The 17,779-nt window shown below is 45.0% G+C and overlaps 2 protein-coding genes and 1 long non-coding RNA gene across 3 annotated transcripts; 1 reads left to right on the top strand and 2 right to left on the bottom strand.

Moving 5' to 3' along the window:
- The first annotated feature begins 2,928 nt into the window (after positions 1–2,928).
- On the top strand, positions 2,929–4,600 carry LOC139838519 (uncharacterized). Its single transcript, XR_011755652.1, has 3 exons — positions 2,929–3,218; positions 3,896–3,986; positions 4,185–4,600. It is a non-coding gene; the product is annotated as an uncharacterized lncRNA (long non-coding RNA).
- A 4,423-nt stretch (positions 4,601–9,023) lies between these two features.
- LOC139835806 (putative 12-oxophytodienoate reductase 5) lies at positions 9,024–11,153 on the bottom strand. The gene is made up of 3 exons (XM_071825677.1): positions 11,053–11,153; positions 10,196–10,371; positions 9,024–9,942 (listed from the first exon to the last, which is right to left on the bottom strand). Exons 1-3 carry the CDS (start codon positions 11,151–11,153, stop codon positions 9,359–9,361), a joined length of 861 nt encoding a protein of 286 aa, XP_071681778.1. The 3' UTR covers positions 9,024–9,358.
- A 1,836-nt stretch (positions 11,154–12,989) lies between these two features.
- On the bottom strand, positions 12,990–14,479 carry LOC139829763 (putative 12-oxophytodienoate reductase 5). Its single transcript, XM_051367082.2, has 2 exons — positions 13,942–14,479; positions 12,990–13,694 (listed from the first exon to the last, which is right to left on the bottom strand). The coding sequence occupies exons 1-2, from the start codon at positions 14,468–14,470 to the stop codon at positions 13,111–13,113; spliced, it is 1,113 nt and encodes a 370-aa protein (XP_051223042.1). The 5' UTR covers positions 14,471–14,479; the 3' UTR covers positions 12,990–13,110.
- Between the last annotated feature and the right edge of the window lie 3,300 nt (positions 14,480–17,779).

The following is a 17,779-nucleotide window of genomic DNA, read 5'->3' on the forward strand; positions in this document are numbered from 1 at the left end:
TCATGTTGGTTCCACTTGCATATGTAACTATGTAATTGAGCTTACTATATAGAATAGTAAATATGATTTATTATTACTGCCTAAAATTCTGATTCTTCCTTGTGTGTCTGGTCACACTTCTTACCAAGATTTTTTCACTTGTTACCCGTGAACATTAGCACATTAAGCTTTCTAGCATGTAGTGTTTTATTAGTTCATATGCCTAATTTTCTCTTCAACAGGAGCTATGCACGCATGCATTTGAGGAATGTCAACTGCCGTAGTAAGAAGTAAGTTCTCACAACAATCAGGTGAGCAGTTAGGTACCGAGAACTAGAACTAGCTTTACTTATATAAATTGAGGTTCAGGTCTAGGAGCTAGCTAAGCTAGCATTTCGTGCTCCATTTGATTTTTTCTTCACCTAGGCATAATCTCTAGCTAGCTATTTATCTACATAGATTAATTGAACCAGCAACCTGTTGTTGCTGCATGTACATTAAATGTGGCTAGTCAAGAAGCCTCACAACCGACTTCCTTGGAGCTAATCTAGTGGGATTCCTTGATTTAGTTGTTGACTTAATCAATGTCAATCTCAAACAGGATTATTATTTAATTTGGGCTAAACCTGGAGATTGAGTTCTTATTTAATATAAGCGGGTTTTTGTATTGCCATCTTTTGGATGTTTGCAGTTGTCGAAGATGATTTGGACTACTAAATCAATGTGGCTATTCTCTCTTATAATTCAACACAATTAATGATGCATTATAAAGATTAATTATGTTACTGATGAATTAATGCTTATGAAAAGATGAATTTCTATTCCAAAATTGTTTGGCTGAATTTGAAATTTATCCAGGGTTTGGAGCATGTATGTATACCGAAGGAAGTTGTGGTCCAGGGTTGCAACGCTGAGGCACCGTTTTGCAGGTAGGTACTTGAGGACATGAGCGAGACTTGTATCGATGTCCTCGACTTGGTAGCTAATCTAAGCTAGCATTTGGTGTATGTCTCCCTGGTTCTTTTTTTGAACCCATTCATTGTCTATGTTGCTTAGTTTTATGCTAGCATGTTCTTTAATTGGGAACTGAGCTCTACCACCTCATTGTGGATGGGTTTGAGTTATCTTGTATGAAATTGTTTTCATCAATCGAGTGCACTACTACGACAGTAGTATTTTTTTTGTTGTTGACGGTTCTACCGCTGCCTATTACTATTTTACTAGACCAGACTATGGACTTAGTGGTGTGGATTAAGATGACAAGATTGCGATCGTTTGAGACTCTTTAGATTTGAAAGTTTGAAGTTGGTGTTATTGGTACTTTTCTCTCTGTTTGCAATTCATCCATGAGCTTTGGGATCTTGTCAAACCATAATGCCTAGGTTCCAGTTGGTTGGCATTCTCTGACATTCTTTTTGCTCCCTTCGAATATATTTTGTTTAGTGCACAAGTGCAGAACTGTACATGATGTCTTGCTTGGAGTAGATTTATGTATCATGTTTGTATGCTCCTGTCCAAAACATATGGAGATTGATTGAAAATAATGTGTGATAAACAATTTGTTTCTTGAAATGCTTTCAAACTGAGGAAACCAAACAAGTAGTACTCGCGTATATACATTTGGTCTTGAATGTTCATATAATGAGCTCCCCATTGCTGGTTCTTAAGATTCCAATTATATGTAAATCTTGTTGTTACGTTTCATATTAGACCAACATTACATTACCCAGAGCATGTAAAGTTAATTATGTTTACTTGTAAAGAACAAACTGACATGCGTACCAAGCAGTCAGGAGAAGCACCAGAGCAATGGTGTCAGTCATGCGCCAGCCGCTGCCACCTTGTCCGTTGGGGTGTGCAACTAGCTTCTGTTGCCTCCGCCGACGGAAAGAGAACATCGAGGAAGTGAAGTGCAGCCGCAAGCCGCATTGTTGTCAGAGGTGACCTCGATAGCAGGCGTAGTAGCGAGAACCTTTGGTCTTGGCCTTGAGTTGTCCGGTCCAATCGAGTAACGTTTTTTCTTGTCATTTGTTGGTTATATTGTGTAGGTATTAAATTTTTTGTAGCCATGCATCATCACACACTGCTAGAATTTTTCTGGTGGCCACTGTCATTAAAATATTCAGAGTGGTAGCTAGATGTTGTGTTTTGTATCATGTTGCTTCAGGTTCAGGTGGGATGAGCATTTGTTTCATGCTTGCCGTTGGTGGTACCGGCTCTAGCCTATTGGCATACATGCTAATATGTTTGTTCATGGTGGTTCCACTTCCATAACTAACTATGTAACTATGCTTAATATATTAAATAGTAAATATGATTTCTTATTCCTCTCCAATTCTGATTTCTTCATTGTGTCTTGTCACAGTTCTTACCAAGAATTATGCAGGCATGCATTTGAGGAATGTCAACTAGTGTAATAAGAAGTGTGCCCACAACAATCAGGTGAACAGTTAGGTACTAGGAACTAGCTATACAAATATATAAATTGAGGTTCTAGCTAAGCAAGCATTCATTTCCTGCTCCATTTGATTTTTTCTTCACCTGGGCACTCTACCTATCTATCTATGTGCATAGATTGATTGAACCAACAACCTATTGCTGCTGCGTGTACCTTAAATGTGGCTACATGTTTACTTGTACACTTATTTTGAAATCGTCAAAAATCCTCACAACATATTTCCTTGAGCTAATCTAATGGCCTTCCTTGATTTAGTAGTTGAGTTAACCAATGTCAATCTCAATCGAGCTTATTATTTAATTTGGGCTAAACCTGGAGATTCAATTCTTATTTAAAACAATGTGTGGTAAACAATTTGTTTCATTAAATGCTTCGAAATATGTCTAATTTGTACTGAGGGGTATTGTATATACATCTGAGATGTCTAAATGTTCATATAATTAGCTCCCCATTGCTGATTCTTTAGATTCCAATTTTCCGTAAATCTTGTTGTGATATTTCATATTAGACCAACATTACTTAATCTAGAGCATGTCAAGTTACCTATCTTTACTTGTAACGAACAAACTCACATGTGTGCAAAACACTCAGGAGAAGGAGGATAACAATGGCGTCAGTCATGCACCAGCCGCTGCCGCGTTGTCCATTGGGGCATGCAACTAGCTCGCTGATGCCTCTGGCGCGGGAAGAGAATGTCGGGGAAGTTAATTGCAGCTGCAAACCATAGTGTGGTAGCAGCGAGAACCTTTGGTCTTGGCCTTGAGCTGTCCAGTCCAATCCGGTAACATTTTTCCTTCTCATTTGTTGGTTATGTTGTGTATTTCTTAAATTATCTATAGCCATGTATCATTACACTCTGGTAGAATTTTTCCGGTGGGCACTGTCCTGGAAATATTCAGAATGGTAGCTAGCTGTTGTGTTTTGTATCACATTGGTTCAGGTTCAGGTCGGCATGACCGCAATGACCATTTTGTTACATGCTTGCTGTTGGTGGCACACATGCTTGTTATAATCGTATTTCAGGAGGTCTGATTTGATATATAAGCCTAGTTGTACTTGTTGGAATTTTTTAAATCTGAGTCACAGGAGTGGACATGTGCTTGGTATTTGATTACCTGAGATCACACAATTGGATAGGTGCTTGATCTTTCATTACCTGAGATATGGTGACGCTTCTATGATTTGGGCAAAGTAGGATATGTCATGAAATGTGTGTTGCACAAGTGTAGTAGTAGCAGTCGCACTTGACTTGATGTGCATGTAAAGTTTATCATATCTGTCGTTTTTTCCTGATGGTAGCTAGCCGATATGCATATGCTATAGCTGGTGCTGGCCCTGGCTGCTGGTTCTGGCTGGATCCGAAACCTGTAATGGTGCCAGAGCTGGCACTTGCATTGGTTTCACCATCGATCTTTTTTTTTGCAATCTGTACCTGAAAGAATCATCTTACATTCCTAGTCGCTTGAGCTTGATTCATGGACTGAGCTTCTTCTTCGACCAACGGTAGCTGGATGCAGAGCTGGAGCGTCTTCAAGGGCTTATCTAACAGGTAATGTACCATCATAAACACTGTTTTCCTGTCTTGCCTTTTTTTCTCAAGGGATAACGAAAATGTGTGCTCATGGATGCTAATAATTCTACGGAACACACTTCCTCCTGTAGCTTTACATCCCAACTCCCAAGTAGTTTCTAATTGTGTCCCTCGTTTAAACAGCTGATGCTTATCTTGTTGGTTTGTGATTTTCAGGTATAGAAGAAAATGCCAAGACGACCTGAAGCAACTAGTTTATGTCCGTGTGATTTTTCTGGTCGCTTTGGAGTCTGACCCTGCCTGGAAAGCTGGCTTGGCCTTGGCGGTGCCACTGCTGGTGATGTGCTGCCCGTTGCATGTGTGTGATACTACTGTTTCGATCCTTGTAGTGTCGTCTTTGTAATGCTCCAGACCAGGGAGTTTTGTAATGCTCCAGACCAGGGAGTTATAGTTATTGTGTAGCTAGATGTAACCCGTGGTACGTTTGCATTCTTTGCTACTTGACTAGTGTTTTTGTCTGGCCAGAATGTGCAAATCATGTGGGTTATTTGAAAAGATATGATTTGTGTTGCGTACACAGTAATGTTTGTTTCATGTTGTGAATGTTAAAAAAAGAGGAGAGGTTATGCCAATATTTTGAGCACCATTGCTATCTATTTTCTGTTAATAATATGTCATCCATAATCAAGCTGAGCTTGCTGCTAGGCAGAGGAAATCGATTCAGTTATGTGATGGCCGGACTCTGATTAGCTGATGTGCATGTAATAGAGCATGGCTGTCTCGCCGGCAGCGCAAGGAGTCACGAAGAGGTAGGTGGAGCAGAGTGTTGATATTGTGGTGATTCTAAAATCTACCGAGACTGCATTTGTTTAGGCCATCTAGAAGCAAGAATTAACCATATATCAAGGCGAGTGGTCGATGAGCAACAAGCTAGTAGCATGGTAGTAAGTAGGAGCTGATCAATTCCTAATTACCCAGTTGGCTTACTTGCAATTTTGTTTTACCTAGTTGGCTGATTTGATTTAGCAAGAAAATTAAAGGCAGCAAGAAAAGTTGCGACGTGCCTAGTGCATGAATTGAGTTCAACATGAATTACGCTACGTGCCTAGTGAGTTGCAGGTTGTGCTTCTCGTTGATCCGGTGGAATTATGGAGAAGCACGGTCCATATTAACTAGGTCCAGTGAACTGACCAGCCCGCCCACCCTCCCGTAATTACAGGTCATTTAATCACCACAGATCGGAGACATGCAGCTTGATTGATTTGGTTCCGCAAGAATCGTGCATATGTTGTCCACGTCACCGATCCGTGGGAAGACAAATCCCAGCAGCTCATCATCCCTCGCTCCCCACAATCAATGGGAAGGTGAATCAAGAGTTAAGCGAAATTAGCAGCGAGTACCCCTCGTCTTCTCCTCCTTCCCGCTCATGCCTTCCTCCTCGAAATTTCAAACCTCTCCAGTTCGGCTCTATAAGTAGAATCCCCTCGCCACACACCGCGTGTGGGTTGCGCGTGTGACTATGACTTAGACTTTGACTTTTACTCGTCGAGGAGAGGTGAGGTGAGGTGAGGTGAGGTGAGGTGAGCGCCATGGCTAGCGGGCGGACGACCCGACGACATCGAGGAGGAGCTGTGATGGCGACCGAGATCTTCCAGCACGCAGGTAATCCATCCATGCCGATCTATTTCTCCTGGTTTTCATCTTTTGTTGGCCTTCAAGTTGTCTCACATCTTCAACGACTTAATTGCCACGGAAGGATTTTTAGGAAATTTATTGCTTTGTCGCCCTGGAGAGTGGTGGGTGGGACGGGGGGAGAGGAGAAGAGAGATCTCACCAGCAGCAGCCATTTGGTCAGATCGTAGAACCAGAGTGGGACGGGGGAAGTTCTGAAGTTACCATCACAAGTCTGTAACGATACCTGAAGCATTGCCTAGATGTTTTCATTGAGGATGATTTTCTGCTGCTTTATCTCTCCGCCAGTTAGTATGAATGCGAGGCACAGTGCAATGCAGCACCTTCAAAGGCGCGCATGTGCTTCCAAAGGCAAACGCCTAAATACAGCACATAAATTCAACAATACATTTGGACACAGTAGAAAGGGGGGAAAATGCAGCAGCCGGAAGAGAAACAGTTCTTCGCTGCTGGTTGGGAATCTTTACCAAATTTGCTGAATTTAGGCTGCTTAAAACTTCAGGTGTCGTCTTTACAGTAAGAGGTGCTTCTTCTATGCTTTGTCAGCATGGAGGAAGGAGCCAGGGCACTTGATGTCATCTTTATGTGATACCTTCTCTTCCACGGGTGGCTGCTTTCTTGTAGGGTCTGCATCTTATAACCTCATTATTAAAAAAGTGACTTTGGAGCAAAATCATGCCGGCTTGTCCGACACCGACACGGTGACGCCTGAGGGTGCCACCTTACCTTCCTGAAGGGTGTCGGGTGTACCCCCCCTCCCCCCCTAACCAATCCCTTCCGCGTACCGGGGGAAACCCTAGGATTAGTCCGTGCAATAGTGGCGTCATCGTCGTTCTCCTTGCTGAAGGTGTTGTTTGGTATGCGGCGATTCGGAGTGCTAGGTGCGTGGTAGGACTTCTCCGGAGGGCACAACGGTTGCAGGTCGTTCTCGTTTTGTCGATCTTCCGGTGTCGGCATTCTTTTTCTCTTTCCTTTCTTTGTAGTTTCGTTTGGGCTTGGTTGTGCTGTGGCCCCAGCATGCTTCTTGTATCGTGTGGTTGCTATATTAATATAGCGGGGCGAAAGCCTATTTCGAGAAGCAAAATCATTCTACAGAAAGAAATAATACAGTGCAATTGAACTCCCTGTCTTATGTAATATGGTGAATATGAAATAAAAAATTCTATCATCACTACGATCTCCGAGAAACTCGAAAAGTAATCATACCCATAAGAGAAGATGGTAATACCAGAAAGTTCCCACACACATCAAGTGAATTTATATGTAGCAGTAGTCAACATATTACATACCGTCATGTCAGGTTTGGTGGTCTTCAAACCCTGATAACTTTTTCATGTGCACCCCTGTTCCCTTCGCCGCCACGCCGGCACTTGAGCTCGACATGGATGCTATGATTGATGTTTTCGAGGAATCACGTCGCATGTCCGCAGACTAGTTTTCCCTTCGTGGACAACCGACAAAGACAATGGCTCGACATGGATGCCCAGACTCACTAAACTAATCTGGTACAGCTATGATGCATGGTGAAAATTTATGCAGCCGGTGACAGGAATATAGATTTGACAATAACAATGGTTTCAAGGGGGGGCATCGCCCCCTATCCCTTGTTGAGGTATGCTCCTCGGTTGGATAGAGTGTGACCCTCTATAGGTTTATGTGTGCTAATTCGCATCTCCGGAATCGAAATTAAAAATCCTAGTGCATGAATGATTTGGCAAACAAAAGGATTATACAAAACCAGGTAATCGATGAGAACATGTGTTACATTTCTTCGTCACACAAACGTGCATGCTGGGGTAGATATTTTTTCATTTGTCTCATGCTACAAAGTTAACAAACTATAATTAATTTCATCAGTTTATTTGGCACATACAGTATCATATTAATTTACAAGTATGATTTTTTCGTAATTTGAACGATATGATGTTTGATAAAATCAGAAGTCGTGATCATGTGTGCCCTGTTTATGCAGAGTTCAGGGGGCTTGACTTTTTTCTGAAAATAAATGCACTTAGGGTCGTAACATTTGCTCTAATCGGTATATATTTTTCAACAAGGACTAAATAGCCATTTGCTTTGTGTGTATTTGGAACCTGGGTATTGGGAATCATATAACTTTCCTCTTATAAGTTCCAAAGAGCCATGCCCAGGTTCCATCAGAAATGTACCCAGGTGGCCAGGTCCCTGCTCTCTTGCGCTCTCCACACTGAAGTAACTGCTATTTCTTCTCACGGGAAATATACTTGGAAATCTTGTGATGGAGAGGGTTGATCCACACTGACTCCACCGATGAATAAAATAATTTGCATACATCAACCACCGACAGAATGAGTCGTTGTCATAAAGAGTCGTCGATCGAGTGTGACAAGAATTAAAATAATGTATTTTCTATATGATATTTTTCTTTCCAAAAAGATTTGCATCATGGGTGGCGTCACTCGTGGTTTCGCTAATTCAATTATTCGTAGCAGTAGCAATCCTACATGTTTTAGGCTGTGTTTGGCATTACGGTTGACTAGCATAATCTTGTTCATCTCGATCCCTTTTGAGTTCAGCATTTGTGTATTGGATTTTCAGTGGCAGAGCGGGATCGAGCTCATGTCAGCCTGACACGCCACATTTACAAGGTAAGAAAACCCGAAGCAACAATATGTTGTATTAATACGACGTAATAAAAGACAATGTAAAAATACCAAAGAACTACTAATGAAAAAATTAGAAGGCCTACCATACTAATAATAATAAAACAAAAGACAAAATTGGATGCCTTGCATTTTTTTAATCAAAATGGATAGCTTTCGGCCCAGCTTGGTGCACGGGCTCTTTTTATACAGTAAGTACTAGTAAATTTATTTTTAACCCTTTTGCCTGCAGTAATGCTACACCGACAGATATTTTATGGACTCACTTACGGACACAACTTTGAGCAGTGAGACTGAAGCAAACAAGTTTGGCAGTTGAGGAAAGAAGTTGTGCACGAACGTGAGATTCACGCGTCTGGCACAGGATCCTTTCCGTAGGAAGCTGCCCGTATGTACAACATTATTGTTTTGACCGTGTGCCACGGTTGGATTGCTGGGCTCTGCCCTACTGATTTTACCTACTTTTTAATCTAATTTTATTTATAATAGAATGTAACTGAACGAACTTAAATTTTGGACAAACTGAGTCACCCACCTTACAGAAATAAAATCTTGGTGGCACCAAGGATGCAACTGAATTCAACCAGTGAAAAAGATAAAGTAAATCAATGGCAACTGAAAACAACCATCAACCATCGACTTTTCAGTTGCGACCATTGTGCATCTTGAAAAAAATTCCAGTCGCAAGCATGAATCAAAACAACAATCTAGCACCTGAGGATTTGGTCAAGCTCTATGATATTTTTCATCCGGCCGAGAATTAGCAATCCCATATAAAATAAGCACAATGCATGATAACTCAACAAGCACAGGCTGGGCATGATTGTTGGATAAAACACAACACTTGCACTTGAGGTGTGCTTCGGTGTTCTCCCCTCCCCCTCCCAACCACTAAAGATGAAGGAATAAGTTAGGCCATAAAAGGGTATCATGAGATTCTGGAACCAAAGTTTGAAAAGGGAGGGAAACCGAAGCAAAAGCCCACTTCCACATACATCCAGTGCCAACACGCACTACTAGAATTAATCACGCGAAAGGAAGAAGTTCCATGGATGATCATCCGAGGAAGGGGTAGTCGGTGTAGCCGACGACGGGGTCGGAGGTGTAGAAGGTCATCCGGTCGTACTTGTTCAGCTCCGCGCCGACCTCGAACCTCTTGGGCAGGTCCGGGTTGGCGAGGAACAGCCGCCCAAAGGCCACCAGGTCGGTGTACCCCTCGGTCACAACCTTGCCCCCTTCCTCGCGGTCGTACCCGCCGTTGGCGATGAAGGTCCCCTTGAACGCCTCCCGGTACGGCAACAGCCGCTTCGGGACAACGCGCCGACCATCCACGATGGCCATCCTCGGCTCGATCATGTGCAGGTAGAGGACGCCGTGGTCGTTGAGCTCGGTGGCCATGTGCAGCGCGAGGGCGTGAGGGTCGGAGTCGTGGCACTCCATGAAGTCTGTGAATGGGGAGAGGCGGATGCCCACGCGGTCCCCACCAACCTCCTTCACGACGGCGTCCACTACCTCAAGCGCGAACCGGCACCGGTTCTCGAGGCTGCCCCCGTACTCGTCAGTGCGGTCGTTGGAGCTGTCCTTGAGGAACTGCTCGATGAGGTACCCGTTCGCGCCGTGGATCTCCACGCCGTCGAAACCTGCCACGCCATTATCGTCATAGTGAGCTGTGTTGCAGAATACATGATTTTTTTGACATGAACACGGCATGAAACCATTATATGTACACGTTGTTGATAACAATATGAAATCTGAAACTATTTTTCCAATGAACGAAAAATATGTAAGAAATAACACTAATAGATGTTGAGGAAAACAGAGCAGAAGCAGAGTATTCAGAGTAGTTGCAGAGCATGCATGCAAGGCGATCAGGAAGGTGAACTTAATAAGTACCGGCGTCGATGGCGTTCCTGGCGGCCTTCCTGAAATCATCGACGATAGCGGGAATCTCCTCCACCTTGAGCCTCCTCGGCGGCGAGAAGTGCTCGATGTGTCCGTCGAAGCTCGTCTGCGGCCCGATCCCCCTGTCCGTGCTCGACAGCGGGACTTGGGCACCAATGCTCTCCTCACTTGGGCACCAATGCTCTCCTCACTTTTAGATTTTTGATTTTTTTAAAATCTCATATTTCTAAGTCTTAAAAAAGTTATGACGTTAAATATACAGATAGATATATACGGGCGGGGTGTATGCAAAAAAGTCTCGTTAAAAAATACTTTGTATTTTGAACAATGTAAGAAAGATAAATTTTTAACAGTAAATGGTAGTAAAATAGTATTACAATAGTGTATTCTTTTGTCATAAATTCTTTTTTTAGTTCTCAAAATTTAAAGTATTTTTTACCGGGACCTTTTTGAATACACTTCTCGTGAACATATATATCCACATAATTAATGCCATAATTTTTTAAAAACATAAAAGCGTAAGGTTTTGGAATTTTTAAAACGTTGAAAGTGGAGGGAGCACTGGTGTCCATGTGCACCAATCACTATCCTTTCCACAGATATTACCCCTTTTTTTGGCTACAGTCAAAAGCAGTGATCACCAGCGAACCATCGAGATGTCCTTGTTTTCGTGCGCGTATCCGAGTTCCCAACATGTTATCTCAAAAGAAGAAAAAGAGAAGATATTTAGTTGCATCTTTTGAAAACTTGAAAGTGTCACACCAAAAAAATGAGATGCGAGGGCAACTAGTTTCAGATGAGAGTTTCCTAAAAGCCATTTGCTTTCTGTGTATTTGGAACATGGGTACTGGGGATCATATAATTTTCTTCTTATAAGTTCCAAAGAGCCATCCCAGGTTCCATCAGAAATGTACACAGGTCCCTGCTCTCTTACTAGGGAGGGGGGCATCGCCCTACCCCTTGTTAAGGTGTGTTCCTCGGTTTGATAGAGTGTGACCCTCTATAGGAGTTTATGTGTGCTCATTCGCATCTCCGAAATCGGTACTAAAAATCCTAGTGCATGAATGATTTGGCAAACAAAAGGATTTTACAAAACAAGGTAATTGATGAGAACATATGTTACATTTCTTCATCACACAAAACGTGCATGCAGGGGTAGATATTGTTTCATTTGTCTCATGCTACAAAGTTAACAAACTATAATTAATTTCATCAGTTTATTTGGCACATAATGTATCATATTAATGTACAAGTATGACTTTTTCGTAATTTGAACGATATGATGTTTGATAAAATCAGAAGTCGTGATCATGTGTGCCCTGTTTATGCAGAGTTCAGGGGGCTTGACTTTTTTCTAAAAATAAATGCACTTAGGGTTGTAACATTTGCTCTAAGCCGTATATATTTTTTGACAAGGAATAAATAGCCATTTGGTTTGTGTGTGTTTTCCTCTTATAAGTTCCAAGAGCCATGCCCCAGGTTCCATCAGATGTATCTCTTGAGCTCTCCACACTCATGTTACTGCTATTTCTTCTCACGAGGAAGAGTAAATTCCACTTTACCCTCTAATTATGCATTTATGATACTGGTACTTGCAAATCTTGTGATGGAGAGGGTTGATCCACACTGCCATCATTGAATAAAATAATTTGCACACATCAACCACCAACAGAATGAGTCATTGTTGTCATAAAGATTCGTCGATCGAGTGTGACAAGAATTAAAATAATGTATTTCCTATATGATATTTTTATGTCCAAAAAGTTTGCATCATGGGTGGCGTCACTAAAAAAATTAGAAGGCCTACCATAATAATAATAAAAAACAAAAGACAAAATTGGATGCCTTGCATTTTGAAAATCAAAATGGATAGCTTCCGGCCCAGCTTGATGCACGGGCCCTTTTTATATAGTAAGTACTAGTAAATTAATTTTAACCTTTTGCCCACAACAATGCTACACCTACAGACAGATATCTTACGGACTCACTTATGGACACAAACAAGTAATGAGGCAAGAAGTTGTGCACGAACGAGACATTCACACGTCTGCACATAGGATCCTTTCCGTAGGAACTAGGAAGCTGCCCGTAGGTACAACATTATTGGTTTGCCCGTGCACCATGGTTGGACTGCTGGGCTCCGTCCTACTGATTTTACCTACTTTTTAATCTAATTTTATTTATAATAGGGTGTGACTGAACTAATTAACTTAAATTTTGGACAGACGGAGTCACCCACCTTACAGAAATAAAATTTTGGTGGCACCAAGGATGCAACTGAACTTAACCGGTGAAAAAGATAAAAGTAAATCAATGGCAACTGAAAACAACCATCAACCATCGAATTTTCAGTTGCGACCATTGTGCAACTTGAGAAAAAAATCATGTCGCAAGCATGAATCAAAACGACAATCCAGTACCTGAGGATTTGGTCAGGCTCTATGATATTTTTCAATAAAAAAAAGTACCTGAGGATTTGGTCAGGCTCTATGATATTTTTAATCCGGCCGAGAAGTAGCAATTCCATATAACATAAACAGACGACGTGGGCTTAGCCCAGTGGTTGGGGTCGCAGTGGCGCACCCCAACGACCGGAGTTCGATTCCTGTAACATAAACACAATGCATGATAACTTAACAAGCACAGGCTGGGACTCATTGTTGGATAAAACACGACACTTGGACTTGAGGTGTGCTTCGGTATTCTCCCCCTCCCCCTCCCCCTCCCAACCACTAAAGATGAAGGAATAAGTTAGGCACAAAAGGGTATCAGGAGATTATGTCCGTTGAAATGGAACCAAAGTTTGAAAAGGGAGGAAAACCAAAACAAAAGCCCACTTCCACATACATCCAGTGCCAACACGCACTACAAATTAATCGCGCGAAAGAAAGAAGTTCCATCGATGATCATCCGAGGAAGGGGTAGTCGGTGTAGCCGACGACGGGGTCGGAGGTGTAGAAGGTCATCCTATCATACTTGTTCAGCTCCGCGCCGACCTTGAACCTCTTGGGCAGGTCCGGGTTGGCGAGGAACAGCCGCCCGAAGGCCACCAGGTCGGTGTACCCCTCGGCCACCACCTTGCCCCCTTCCTCGCGGTCGTACCCGCCGTTGGCGATGAAGGTCCCCTTGAACGCCTCCCGGTACGGCAGCAGCCGCTTCGGCACCACCCGCCGGCCGTCCACGAGGGCCATCCTCGGCTCGATCATGTGCAGGTAGAGGACGCCGTGGTCGTTGAGCTCGGTGGACATGTGCAGCGCGAGGGCGTGAGGGTCGGAGTCGTGGCAGTCCATGAAGTCGGTGAATGGGGAGAGGCGGATGCCGACGCGGTCCCCACCAACCTCCTTCACGACGGCGTCCACTATCTCAAGCGCGAACCGGCACCGGTTCTCGAGGCTGCCGCCGTACTCGTCAGTGCGGTCGTTGGAGCTGTCCTTGAGGAACTGCTCGATGAGGTACCCATTCGCGCCATGGATCTCCACACCGTCGAAGCCTGCATTGACAGTCATAGTGAGCCGTGTTGCGGAATACATGATGTTTTAGACATGAACACGGCCTGAAACTGTGTTATATGTACACGTTGTTGATAACAATATGAATTCTGAAACTATTTTCCAATGAACGAAAAATATGTAAGAAATATAACACTAATAGATGTTCAGGAAAACAGAGCAGAAGCAGAGTATTCAGAGTAGTTGCAGAGCATGCAAGGCGATCAGGAAGGTGAACTTAATAAGTACCGGCGTCGATGGCGTTCCTGGCTGCCTTCCTGAAATCATCGACGATAGCGGGAAGCTCCTCCACCTTGAGCCTCCTCGGCGGCGAGAAGTGCTCGATGTGCCCATCGAAGCTCGTCTGCGGCCCGACACCCCTGTCCGTGCTCGACAGCGGCGCGGCGCCGCCGGGCTGGAACTCGAAGGTGGACACCCTCCCGACGTGCCAGATCTGGCAGAAGATCACCGCGCCCTTGGCGTGCACGGCGTCCACGATGGGCTTCCACGCCTCGACGTGCTCCGGCGTCCAGATGCCCGGCGTGTCGCTGTACCCCTGCGCCGTGTCGGAGACGCCCGTGGCCTCGGTGATGAGCAGGCCGCCGGGGGTGGAGCGCTGGGCGTAGTAGAGCGCGGCGTGCGGCTGCGGGACGTTGCCGTAGTACGTGCGCGCGGCCATCATCAGAGAAGCAAAAGGCGTGCGTGGCGGCTCGAATGACATGAGTCGCCGCCTACTGCATGCCGCCAGCCAATTGCACCCTCCTCCCTTCGCTTCCATTCGTTGGTTCCGTTCCTGACTCGTTTCCCTTCTCATTGGAATTTGGAAACCCAAGGGTGGTCTCCTTCTCTTATTTTCTACTACCCTTAATTAACGCATCAACCGACGAAAATAAATTCAAGAATTATTACAGCTGGGGGGAAGCAATTTTCTGGCCACGCGCGCGGATCGATACGCATGCATTAAATATCTTGGAGGCCACTTTGGTTTTCTTCCTTCCTACTAGTAGTAGTATCTAGGCATCTAGCTGCACCCTACGTGAACAGTACTAGCTATATGTGGAATACAAATGGAAAAACGAAAATATATAGATTGCTCCGCTCACATACAGCTGGACACTAGGGTGTTAAGAGGCTGTGTGCGTTGGTATCTTTTGATATTAATTAATATACTGTGTTTTATCGAAGAAAAAAATGATGCCATATCGATATTAGCACCCGGTGGTGTGAAAGGGTAAGGGTCCGGCCGGGTCCTTTTTCCCCGGCGATTTCATGTGCCACCCTAATTCGTTGGCCTCGTGATGTCTACCCTATTTTTTTTTCCTTGTGCCAGAATAGGTCATAGGAGCATGATAAGCACAAAAGGACGCCATGTTTTCACAAAAGTTGGGTGTGTGATTTGAAGTAGCATCTTGACACCTCTAGCTGTACGAATGCACACATCCAAAAATGAGAAAAGAAAACTAAGAAATATAAGTTCCACTACATCATTTCAGACCTAGCAACATCAATACAACTACCACCATGACAACAACTGGAATACAGACTCTCCAAAGCGACGCATTCCAGAAGGAAACGTTGCACCAACGCCGCCAACACCCGACCAAAGGTTTTAAGTTTTCACCCTCAAGATAGTCCCCGCTCTCAAAACAATGCCTCCAACAAAGTCATTGCCAGGCACAACACCAGTTAAGGCCAGACCTTGGGTTTTCATCCTAAAAGGTAGGATTCTGAACTTCACCTGTGCTGTCGCACCCACTTGCATACCACTGATGCGGAGCCCGGAACGCCAAGCAAGCCCCTCAACATCACGGAGACTTGAACCTCCTTTAGCAAGTCCACCAATCCGGCCTTCATGATATTCCTTCTTCTGACTTCACCATGGACCAAAAAGTCGCTTCATGTCAACACAGAATAGAGCTTCGCGCTGCTCCCTCCGGAACCAAACGGTCGGAATAAAAACATGGGTGCGCGTGACCGAATACCACCCGATCCAGCAAACTCCAGGCAAAAGATGCACTATTCCATTCGCCGACGGAGCTTTTCGGAACTCATCTCTCCAACCAGATCAAGCTAAATTGACCGCCGGAAGTTCTTCATCTTCGCTTGCGAGTAACCCAAGGTCCGCCACCAAAACAAAGCAAGACTAGCAGCCCCCTCGCCGCCAGTTACTCCTGCCGGATCACCAGGGAAGAAGACGGCGGCGCGGATCATGCGTACCCCCGCCGAACCGCCGCCGGGGGCGAAGGCCGCCACCGCTCCACCCTCTCCTCCATGGCTACCGGCGAAGTGCATGATGCGCCTCATCACCTCACATGATGCGCCGCCGCGGAAGCCCTCTCCTCCCCATCGTTGTTCGACGGAAGGGGCGCCGCCACCGCCACCGGAGCCAGCAGCATCGGCCTGAGGGGCGGCTGCTAGGGTTTGGGGAGGGATCCTCCGCCGCTGCCCGGGAGGGGGGCGGAAGAGGAGGTAGGGTTCATCGATATGATATCGTGGTGGTGTAAAGAGGTAAAGTCAATACACAACTTTGAATTTACATTTTCTTCACACAAAACAGGACCATCCACTAGAAAGATTCTCGAATAATAGTGCAAAACTTCCAGCTTGAAGATAATATATTTATCTTGTACTTAAAAGATCAAATTATTCAGCACACTGGCTATTTATTAAAAAGTTGCGAAATGAATCGATAACTAAATCATATTTTTGAAATCAACCAATACAAGGGCACACGGAGTATGGAGCATGTGATTCACAGCAAGAGTAGCATGTATGTCAACAAAGTTGATGCATGCATTTGATATGTGCAAATTGCCCGATGAATGCCTAGCTACGTATAAATGTGCAGGGTTCCCTTTATTTCTTGTGTACGCAAGACGAGGACACCACAGCCCCACCGGGGTGCCCAACACCGGCGCACCTTTACCCTCCCCCCGAGCGCATCCTCGCCCACCACCGCCACAGGAGGCGTCGCTAGGAAAAACCCATGTCGCGTGGGGGTGGCGGAACTCCTCGGCCACCATGGAAGCATAGCGGCGGAGCCCGCTCCAGCCATCTACACCAGTGATGCATGCGACAAAGGCGGCCAGGGTGCCTCGGTGGTCCAGTGACGGTGGGCACCGCGATGGCGGGTGGAGCAGGTGGGCCTGATCTGAGCCCAGATGGGCTTGGTCGGGCCGCGACCTGCACACAACTGCATCTCGATGACGCCGACATCGCTAAGCAGCGGTACTCATGCGGTATGCCTATAACACGAGGACGCCTGGGGATTCGGCCCTAGGCATGGCGGCGGCGACCTCCTTTTTTCCTCGGAGGTGGTCGGTTGGCTGGTAGTGGCCGATGGATCGCTTGATCCCACATGATCCACATCTAGTCCCAACGACGAGTTGAGGAGACGTGGCAGCCGGTGAAAACCGAGCTATGAGTCTACTAGACCGGATGAGCGCTCCCGTTTCGCTTAGTGAGTGTCTCGGGGTATGCGATGTTTCCTTATCCTAGTTGATGGGGGTTATAGTGTTTTCGGGGAATGAGTCCATGTTGGCATGATCTTCTCTCTAACTGTTGTGTTTGTTAGGTGTCGTGTGGTGGCTTCAGGGTTTTTTTGATGTATGAAAGAACTACTCCCTCCGTTCATAAATAAGTGACTCGACTTTGTCTGTTCTTTGATGATTAAATGAAAGAAAAATAATGGTCGAATGCATAAAACCTAATGATGTAGAGGCGGGGCATAGCCTCCGTTTGTAAAAAGAGCTACATACAATACATGATGCATATGTGTGTTGATCATTTGCTTGCACACGTGGACATGCACAACTATAAGTACTTGGTAGTCAACTCTCCTGCGATGGGTCCCCTTCCTCTTCCGTGGTGCCGCTCAGCACCGGTCAGCTACGGCTCGTTCGCCCAGTGGATCCCGTCCATATGCGCGCCTCCAATCGAGTCCCACCACGGCCTGCACATATACAGCCAGGCAATAATTGCAAGAAGGGGATTGGAAAATTTGGTAGGCTAGGTCGTTCTGTTGTAAAGAGCAATTCCAAATCTTACCTAAGAGCAAGTTTAATAGTATAGCCAAGTGCTAGCTATA

The sequence above is a fragment of the Lolium perenne genome, chromosome 1 (genome assembly GCF_019359855.2).
Source record: "Lolium perenne isolate Kyuss_39 chromosome 1, Kyuss_2.0, whole genome shotgun sequence".
In the NCBI taxonomy this organism is placed as follows: Eukaryota; Viridiplantae; Streptophyta; class Magnoliopsida; order Poales; family Poaceae; genus Lolium; species Lolium perenne.

Coding starts and splice junctions, on each gene's coding strand:
- LOC139835806 (XM_071825677.1), bottom strand. CDS start 11,153: ATGCCCCCCTCCCTAGTAAGAGAGCAGGGACCTGTGTACATTTCTGAT. Junction 10,372..11,052: donor AGAAAATTATATGATCCCCA/GTACCCATGTTC, acceptor TTGGTGCCCAAG/TGAGGAGAGCATTGGTGCCC. Junction 9,943..10,195: donor CAGGAACGCCATCGACGCCG/GTACTTATTAAG, acceptor ATGGCGTGGCAG/GTTTCGACGGCGTGGAGATC.
- LOC139829763 (XM_051367082.2), bottom strand. CDS start 14,470: ATGGAAGCGAAGGGAGGAGGGTGCAATTGGCTGGCGGCATGCAGTAGG. Junction 13,695..13,941: donor CAGGAACGCCATCGACGCCG/GTACTTATTAAG, acceptor CTGTCAATGCAG/GCTTCGACGGTGTGGAGATC.